Source organism: Argentina silus (genome assembly GCF_951799395.1).
Source record: "Argentina silus genome assembly, chromosome: 13".
Classification (NCBI taxonomy): domain Eukaryota; kingdom Metazoa; phylum Chordata; class Actinopteri; order Argentiniformes; family Argentinidae; genus Argentina; species Argentina silus.
In genome coordinates this window covers 12,182,196-12,192,263 of record NC_139667.1, presented here as the reverse complement: position 1 = coordinate 12,192,263, position 10,068 = coordinate 12,182,196, and the positions used below count along the sequence as shown (strand labels likewise).

Genomic DNA, 10,068 nt, shown 5'->3' with positions numbered 1-10,068 from the left:
ACAATGGAATGATGGTGTGTATTGTTAATCATTCACCATAACACTTGAAACAGTGAAAGTGAAAGTGTTTATGTGCAGTATAAATGTTGGTGAACTCTCAAACTGTGACTCCTAGTGCCCCTGTCTGCACACGCACCTCCAGTGGCCTCGCATGTCCCTCCCTCCACTCTACCATCTAACCACCTCCTTGCTTTCAGATCGGCCCCTGATACTTGTGAGCCTAGCAACTCACGTATGTATACCTTTCATCGATTAGTTAGCAGAATTTCCACGACATTGGTCACATTGTACTCGCATGCCTTTTGATCAAACACCATCAAACAGAACCTAGAATATAAGCTTGTTGTACTCCATTGTTTGGAAATAATGTTATTGTAAATAAACTCTGTACAGCTTCAAACATCGTTAAAACTATAATTTTCTTCTATACAGTATGTCACATGATAGTAAACCATGATAATAACCATGGCACATTGTTGTAACTGTCCTTATTAGGAGAGACACTCACTATTCTTGTTGTTTTTTCCCTTATAAGAACAAAACCAAGAGGGTCAAAGGTCACCACTTCCTGTAGTCATATGTTTAAATAATAAAAGACAAATAAATTAGCTTCTAGAAAGAGGACACAATGTTTTTAATTTATATTTCTTCTATGGTTATACTGCAACTCATCTGTTTGCTTTTCGCCGGACAAGGCAAGTGTTTTTTTGTAACAGATGCTTCCTGTTTACGCATTTAAAGGAAACTGACTGCATATCGAAAGGAAAGCTATACTCTACATTAGAGAGTACAGTATCGGCTCAATACACACTATACTGTACATGAGTGAGATTTGTTACATTATATTATCACATAAGTGTTGCCATCAACATACACATAAAGTTATTATAGGCTGTGTCTTTAACTAATCATAAATGTTGTATGTATTTGGACTTAACATTGTCTGTCCCAATCTCACACAAAAAACCTCACAACATGTAAAATCGAAATATCTTTATTAAATCGCCATGTCCACAAGGAGTATTAAAACATAGCACATTTACGGTTTCAGATGGATTATGGCATTTGTCATTGTGCCTCGGAGAGCAAACAAGCGAAGCATAACACAACTCATTAATGAAACTCAAACTCACATAAGAAGTCATCATTATCACCTTGGGGTAACCATGGGTTTACTAAACATCACTTTAACCCACTGACCAACACTGAATATATCTACACATTTGCAAATAATTCTAGTCTACCTTTAGCAAATTCCTTTCTTTGATCTTTCATAGTAAATATGAGATAAATGTGTTCATTGAATACAGTAGCAATAAACAGTACACAACAAACAGTATTAACATGTTCCTTTCTCCCCCATATCTCATGTCTTCGTCAGGTCTCTCTTAACCTTTTCCTGATGCATTTCGCTCTTTACTTGCTCTTCTGCATCCTTGTTCACCTCACCATAGACCATGGCTCCACCTCCTAACACCATTGCTGATAAACCTACCAAAGCAAACGGACCAGCTGCTATAGTTAGCCCCCCTACTACTACACCTGCCAGACCAACGTTCTGTACTTTTTGTATAAAAGTTCTGCTCTCCTCTCTTTTCTTTGTCTCCGCAGAGCTGTAGTAATCTGTGAGGGCTTTAGTCATATCTGCATATGTTTCGGCCGGTTTCAGGTCACCGAGGATGCGCAGTCCCATCTTGCCAAGGTAAATACGTAACATGGCAATCTTCTCTTTGTCTGGCAAGCTGCTTTGTCTGCCCTGTGTACTGTACCGTTCAAAATAGTCTATCCAGTCATTCCAAGGCATCTGTGGCTTGCCAGGTTCCTGCAGAAATATGGTTGGTGGGGTCAAGTCGGACGCCATCCTCTGGAAGTGTTCAGGAAAGAACCACGTTGGGCTTCAGTCAAATTCTCCAACTAGAAATGAGAAATGAAAAAAATAGTAAACAATAGCAAGAACAGTGAAGGCTACTTCAAATATTGCTATCTTATACTCTTATTTACACGTGTGCCTTATTGGGTTATTATTGTATTTTTATTCGTACTTCTTTGATTTGTGCACTGTTGAGAGGAAGCTTGAAAAGAAAGCATTTCATTGTACAGTTTACAACCTGTGTCCTGTGCAGATGACCAATAAACTTTGACTTGACTTCAAGTCAAACAACAATAGTACATACGCTACAGATGCACCCAAACCCACAGAATGTCCACTTACATTGTCACTAACACACTCAACACCAAAGCAGTGGTAATGTCCAAAGTGGGTAATGTTGAAAGTTGAAAGTTCTGGGGTGTTGCTGGAACTGTGCAAACTATGCACTGTGAGCAGGCTTTATAGGGTCAGATGGGCCCTGCTGATTGGTTTCTTAGGCAGGAAGCAACCAATCAGAGGTGGTGGAGGACGTGGTAAGAGACCTATGACACAATGAACCCAGTCTCCCTGCACGTGCCAGGTGTGATGAACCTTCATCTGACCCCAGCCCTGTGGGTGTGGCTGAAGTGAGTGCTCTTGACAAGTGAGTGCTCTTGACAGTGCTCTGTTAGGGTGCTCCTAACAGTATGTACAACTTCATGCAAACACTGGGATAAAAGTTGCAGCATTTGACTCTGTGTGGACTAGGTGATCAAGAATTTATCCAGGCCCTACTTATACAGTACGATAGGGAACAATGCTGCCCTACCGAACAAATAACAAGGATGTGGGTAATGTAATGATTAATAATGTGGTCAGGTCAGGTTGTCAAGAATTTCTCTGGGCCCTGGTTATGATAGGTAGGGCAGCATTGTTTAGTATCATCTCATGAGCCCTAAAACAAGTTCAACCCAAGACTGTCGCAAACACATTGCCTCTATTGACACCCCTAAAAAGGCAGTGACCACTATCATGATGTTGCTGTGCAATGAGCATTCCTGACTGCTCAAGTGTTTTCTAATTCAGTATTCTGATTCAAACATTTCCGCCCCAGATAGAAGGTTGTGTCCCATGTATGTAATGGCTGCTAAAGAGAGATTCACATTCCGAGACCAACCTCTGACCTCTGACCTCTGCTCATAGACGAATCTTACTAGGCACTGCATCTTGGCACTGCATCTCCCTGTTATACTGAAGTGTGTTGTCTAATCTAGTTCTACTGTACCTCACTATGAACAGAAACATCCAAATACAAACTCCTTTTATGCATTTATTCAAACTTATGTCCAAAGTTCACTGGATTTAAATGGTGTTGAACATACTGTAGTATGCAGACATGCGTATGTCCTCTTGTCTTCATGGTTGTGCAGGCAGGAGTGTGGTGCAGGTGCTTCCTCCCCTGCATGTGTCCTCATTCGCCTTAGGCCGAGTAGGTTGTGTCTATACATTGGTATCGTCTTAAAACTTCAACATTACCAATGAGGTGCAGATGTGATTGTGTTCATGATGATATTTCGACATTTGGGGGACACCTTTTCAACTGAGAAATAAAATAAATCTTCATGTATCCCTGTGATGTGTTACTCGTCACACTGATAGTTGGATGTTGATCAATTATTAGCCTTTTATTTGAATGCCTATTGAAAACTATGGAAAACAAAAAAGAATAAATGTATCTATATACCTTTCCTTGGCGCATGATACAATGTATATTAACCAATCAGACATGTCATATTTAAGATCAACCAATTAGGGAGTGCGTGATCAGTGCACGATTCAAACACGGGTCATGAGTCTTGTTACACTTTGTATCAAACAGTCTGCAAAGTTTGCATCTCACATTCTTATCAGAGCCCACTTCCTGTTTATCTGTGTAACTGAAACCAGCACTGAACCGCAGTACCTGCTAAAGGTAAGGTTGAGGTCCCTTTCTACTGTCACACAAGTTTAAAGCACATTTTGTTCTAAGTACATAATGTTTCCTTCAAAATAATTTGCTGCAGCATGGAGACACTCACTATTCTTGTTATAAGAACAAAACCAAGAGGGTCAAAGGTCACCGCTTATGTAGGCCACTGTAGTAATATGTTTGGGGTACAACAGGCCTATTCCTGATAACATTTACACTCAACATCGAGGGTGCTTTCTCATTGGCTGTCAGTCTCATTAAGGTTTTGCAGTGACCTTAAAATGTATGAGTCACACACTCAAAAGTGCCCAGTGAGTGTATATAATATATATGACAGCTTTGCACACTCTTGGCAAGGTGTGTCCAAACATTTGACTGGTACTGTATGGCAAATAGACAAAATTGCAAGAGAGGCCAGCGGCTATGCTGAGAAGTTTGTGTCAGCCAAGAATGGGAAGACCTACAAACTAATCCTTCAGAACCGGGTCAACCCTGCATTCAGGAAGAAACACAGGCAGTCAGAAGATTACTGATTAATTTCTGTACCAGCAGGCACGTCTGATGAAGAGGAGAGAAAGATTGTAGAATGGGCCATCAGACCCTACGGGATTCTGCCCAGAGAGGTGTCATAAAGAACATGCAGTTATGGTGGTCATGCTAGCCCTGACAAGAGGTGATGTTATCAGAATTATGTTTATTGTTTGCTTACAGAGATAAACGTAGCAAATGGGTTAGTTAAATATTGCCTTGAGCAAGGCGATGCACATAACCACTAAACAAAGATTGCTAGATAAGCAATAGATATGGCTACTTTAATGGAAAAACAAGTTGGTCGTTTTTGCTCAGAATCCTACACCCTGCACCCTGCCCTTAACCTGTCAAGTGCTGGTTCTCCCCTCCAGATTACAGTAAATGGAAAGTGAAAGTCTTTCTCCGAGGGTGATTTAACCTTTGTTTAACCAGGCCAGTCAGTTAAGATCAATGATGACTGCCAGCCTGGCAGCAGCAGCTTGACCAATGTCAGTTCTTTGTGAGAGGGAGAAGGGAGGGGAGAGGGAAGGGAGGAAGGGAGTTCCCTGTTTATTCAAACACTCCCTGCTGTTCTTGTTCCAACTTTGTGGTCGTTGTCGTTGCTATTGCTACTTTTGGCTTGTACACTTCTTATTACTTCTTTTTTTTAAATTATTATTATTATTTTTTATTCTGTTTGTTTGTGCCTCATTCTGTAAAGAGTGTAAAGTGTATTGAAATGATTTGATTTTGATGAGTCATTTTGTATACATTTAATTTGAGATCGCAGTATTTTGATTTGTATAGACAGGCAGAATGTCTTAAATCACTGAAGGTATCTTTTAATTATCTGATTATACAACAAAGATTCCATAAGCTGCATTTACAGAATAGTAAATTCTTTTACTGTAATTGTCTCACCCTATGCTGAGTAGCTATTATATCTACTGTATCTAGTAACCTGTAATTACTTAAGTAACAACTTTGTATCAACATTTTGATACATAATTTGCTTCTTTTGTTATTACTCAAGTGTATTCATTACTATGCAAATGCAATGTAAATCAGAATGAGACTAACATAGGTTATGTAATACTGGGCAACATCCATGTCTGGGGTGGAGTAGACTCCCCCTGCCGAACCATGCCCTTGGACCTGCCTGATGAATTGATGAATGAATGAATGAATGAATGAATGAATGAAATATAAGACACTGCTTTTAAATAAAATGCAGATACATTCATTCCTCTAGTGCTACACTGACGGTCTATTTTAGAACGGTGATGGCCTTGCATTACAGCTTTGGCGCCTGCGGTACTGGTCCCATGGTACGACAAAGGCCACTTCCCCTTTACTGAGCATGTTCCATGACGCCTGTTCCCCAGCCAGGTGTCACCGTCCGGGTACTTGTTCAGAACCTGGTATAAGAGGAAGAAAGATTAGATAGTGATGATATAAATAATCCAAATGATTCTCCAGGTAGTAGCTCTTATCTATCAGTGAACTGTACAGTATGTGCTTTAAAGAGATGCTACAGCATATTTTGTATATTTTCAGCCACGAGAGCCAAAAACGGGTCTCCGTTTAACCAAATTGGAGAGGGGCACACCTCCCCACTTCCAATAAGCGAAAGCCTGCAAAAGTTTGTTGACCTTAAAAAGAGACTGGAAATGAGAGAAATGTATTAAAATGATATCATGAATCATATAGTCAACACTTTTATGAAAGAATTAATGACAAAAAATCCTGTAGCATCTCTTGAAGGATAAATGCCTATTTCCTTTAATGACATAGATTCTGTTTAATCCAAGGGTACATGAGTGCTTAATTTGGACATAATGAATCTGTCCCATTACTTTTGGTGCCCTGAAAGAGGTGGACTATGTATAAAAAGTGTTGTCATTTGAAACCAATATGTACACAAAAAGCTGACAATCTCTACTTTAACTTCATAATTGTTTGATTTAATTTCATTTACAGGTCAAAGATCAAAGGTCAATTAACCTGAGCATCTCAAACATATTGCTAGTGGATAGGTGTTATTCCAAGCTTTCCAGTGATATATGTTTTGATGGTATTTTGTATGTGTTAACTTGTTTTATACTGACAATATGTGTCAAATGACAACAAACAGAGAAAAAGGAAGGAAAGATGGAGAGATGATAGAAAGAATGATAGAGACAGACAGCTATGAGTGCTGCAATGCTATCACACATTTTCCATCTCAAGGGGCAGAGACCTTTAAAAAAAATCACAACGAGACATCGTACTGGATGTAGCTTGATGTTAAAGTAAACTATGCTGTCCTCTTGTGTTCAAACAATAGAAGTGCAGGTGTTGTTTTTTTATTGCACGGACTCATAAACTGTTTGTTGACCTCGAACCAAATATATACAGTATGATCTACAGTATATATAGGGTATACAGATCAGTGATTAGGACACACTACCATGATTCCTTACCTCTCCCAAATAAATTACCTAAACAACATTGTGATTAGGTGCAACATATGTACAATGTCATCATCAATTTCATCTTAATCTTCAATATTTAACCTAACCTAACAATATTCATATAACCGGATGAACAATTGAGGATCTGCTATCAGTTTATGGCATTTCGATAATGTCAATGGTTACTGATTGCGTGAGAGGTTTATTTATTTATGGGACTCGCTACAAACTTTAAACCCTTTTCAGATTAAATTCCATAAATTAGCGGCGGACAATGCCATGTTCTCGCCATCTCCAAAGACCAATCAGAGCTCAGAAAGTGTGACAAAGCACCCAATCAGAGTGTACAACCTCAGATTTGAGATAATCCCCACCCCCCCTTACAGTATTAATTTGGTGAGTGAATTTATACACAGACGAGGAGTAGTCGATCTGTCAACACCACATCACTCTATCAGCTGTCTTGCGTCAGATAACAAAACACTGTCAAAATGGTTGATGCATTCTGTGCCACATGGAAACTGATTGACAGTCAGAACTTCGATGAATATATGAAGGCACTTGGTGAGTAATTCATTGTAGTCATGGTTGATTGTAAAAAAAATCGTATTATTGTTGTACATTCACATTGTTCTCACAGAAACTGCGATTTGATTTATGAATGTGTTCAATAAATTGTCATATGCATCTTTCAAAGAAATATTTGCAAGGTGAATATTTCCTTTCTTCATTTAATATTGGTGAAATTATTTCTATTCTGAACAGGTGTCGGCTTTGCCACAAGGCAAGTGGGAAATGTCACCAAACCAACTATTATCATCAGTCAAGAAGGAGACAAGGTGGTGGTGAAAACTCAGAGCACTTTCAAGAACACAGAGATTTCCTTCAAACTGGGAGAGGAGTTCGACGAGACCACGGCTGATGACCGAAATGTCAAAGTATGCGACTAACAGCATATGCACTTAATCTAGTAGTTGTGAAAAGTGTTTCTTACTATTTAGTTGAATGAATATGTTGTTGATTCCAAAGTCATTCACAGATAAGGTTATCTTCATCAAGGGACATGCAGATTAATGATTTAGATCTTTATGGTTACATAAACAAAAGCCAGTCTCATTTATGCATGCTGTGTTTCTCTTATTTGAGACATAGGGTTAGGGTTAGCATGAGTCTGCATATTGGGAGAGAAATGGAGTAACTGCTGTTACAGTAGGAGAACTGATTTGATGTGTGATTGCAGTCCACCTTAACCATGGATGGAGACAAGATGGTGCACGTGCAGAAGTGGGACGGCAAGGAGACTAAGTTCATCAGAGAGATCAAGGATGGGAAGCTGGTCATGGTGAGACAAACAAACAATGTTGAGATTTTACACTTGGTGTTTTTCTCACAAGTGTATAGAACTATAACGTTATAAGATATGAGAATATAAGATAGAATACGCTTTTATTGTCTGTTTGCACAGACATTTGCTTTGCATGTGTGACTATTCAAGTATACAATATCCTAATGATGCTATCTTTTACCCCTTGTGTGTATATTTGTGGAGTCGTTATCAAAATACTAATAATAAACTATCTGAAACTGAGTAATGCGGTCGGATGTTAAAGTGAATAAACAGTATTGTTGATCTCCAACCATTTTTTGTTGACAGACCTTGACTTTTGATGGAATCGAGGCTGTTCGCACGTATGAGAAGGCATAACGTTCCCAGAGACAATGACCAAGTGAATCATCCCATCAATGCGAACGACAGGCATTCTATTTTCATGTTTTCTGTTTATTTGTATGCATAGAATTGCACTTAATCCATCTTTTTAACATGATAAATGTTTGGAAAAATTGATTTTTTTTGTAAGATCTTTTATATGAAATACAGAAGTGACGTATTTTTTGAGTGATCTAAATGGTTTCATACTGCTTCATAATTTGTATCATCAGCTGTGAAAAAGGGAGAAATAAATTACTTGACTAAAGATCTGTTCTATCTTCTTTTATCTTAGTTAATAGATGCCATTTAGCTGACGCTTTTATCCAAAGCGACTTACATTGCAGTGAGTGCACACATTGAGTGCATAGTTGATGAATTTATACAATGTTGCAATTTGTACATTCTGATTTGTACGTTTTAGAGGGTTTTCCCATGTTTCTGAAAGCGGGCCAAAATGTGTCAATCTGCGGGAGAACAATGATAGCTTTGTTTCCTTTAGTCACAGGTGACAGCTGGGTTCTTAGGCAGCGTTACACACAGACAGTAGTAGTGTCCACTGAGGCTGTTGCAGTCATGAAAGGGAGACGTCCTGTAGTTACCTCTGGGGGACCGAAGAGAGTGAGGAGGAGGAGGAGGAGGAGAAGGAGAAGGGGGGGGGGGTTGGATGATGTCATTAGCGGGACTCAGAGTGTAATCTGATTTAAGTCATGGTGTCATTACGTAGGAACATCATTCGATGGTCTGGACCAACCGTGTTCTAATGCAGCCTCTGGCATGACATGGCAACATAAGGACAAGACACAGTAGCCTGCTGAGACTGTACCGTCTCTATCCCTCATTACGCCATTGGCCCATGCCCTATATATATAAAGGGACATTTTATGTCTTTGAATTCCCTGTTTCATTCAGATGTGCCGTATGGTAACAAACTATCATAATATCCATTTGCTGTGGAAATAGCAGTCATGATTTACGACTTAGATACATTGGTCATTGTGACTGATTCATAGCAGCTACCTATACAGTACTTGTATGATTTATATTACATTTCAATACAGTTATACTCTCTTTGATGAGTTAGTTTACACCGCCCAAAAACAGCCATCATCTGATGGATCTGATCCCAGAAGCAGTTGAGGTTTTCAGGCTACCCTTGTGTACTGTCTCGCTTACTGAATACTACGACTACAAGTGACCATTCTTCTCATTTCAACACACTGGCTGCCAAGTTGTTGGCTGCCTTTGAATGGACTATGGCACAAAACCATGGTTACTGGAGTGGAACTTATTTGGCCATTGTCCATCGAATTGAATTCAAACATAATGTGTTTGCATGGTCCCCTTGAAATATCCTGAAATGACTACTACAATATAGCTACCGAATAGACAACAACTAACGTCAGAATAAATAGCAAGAAAATACAACCAAATGAAACAGAAATAGAACACAATCTGTGATAAAGATAATACTAAATCTGTTCTGCAGTTTATATAAAAGTGATATGAGAGACAAATACATACAAATATAACCATCTCACCATCCTACAGTAACAACAATGCGACCAGTCTAGTAACT

The 10,068-nt window shown here is 39.1% G+C and overlaps 1 protein-coding gene and 1 long non-coding RNA gene across 2 annotated transcripts; one reads left to right on the top strand and one right to left on the bottom strand.

The window, feature by feature from the left end:
* Positions 1–978: 978 nt before the first annotated feature.
* LOC310814458 lies at positions 979–2,297 on the bottom strand. The gene is made up of 2 exons (XR_014554575.1): positions 2,213–2,297; positions 979–1,914 (listed from the first exon to the last, which is right to left on the bottom strand). It is a non-coding gene; the product is annotated as an uncharacterized lncRNA (long non-coding RNA).
* A 4,928-nt stretch (positions 2,298–7,225) lies between these two features.
* fabp7a (fatty acid binding protein 7, brain, a) lies at positions 7,226–8,536 on the top strand. The gene is made up of 4 exons (XM_083682804.1): positions 7,226–7,345; positions 7,547–7,719; positions 8,022–8,123; positions 8,436–8,536. The coding sequence occupies exons 1-4, from the start codon at positions 7,273–7,275 to the stop codon at positions 8,484–8,486; spliced, it is 399 nt and encodes a 132-aa protein (XP_083538930.1). The 5' UTR covers positions 7,226–7,272; the 3' UTR covers positions 8,487–8,536.
* Positions 8,537–10,068: the final 1,532 nt, after the last annotated feature.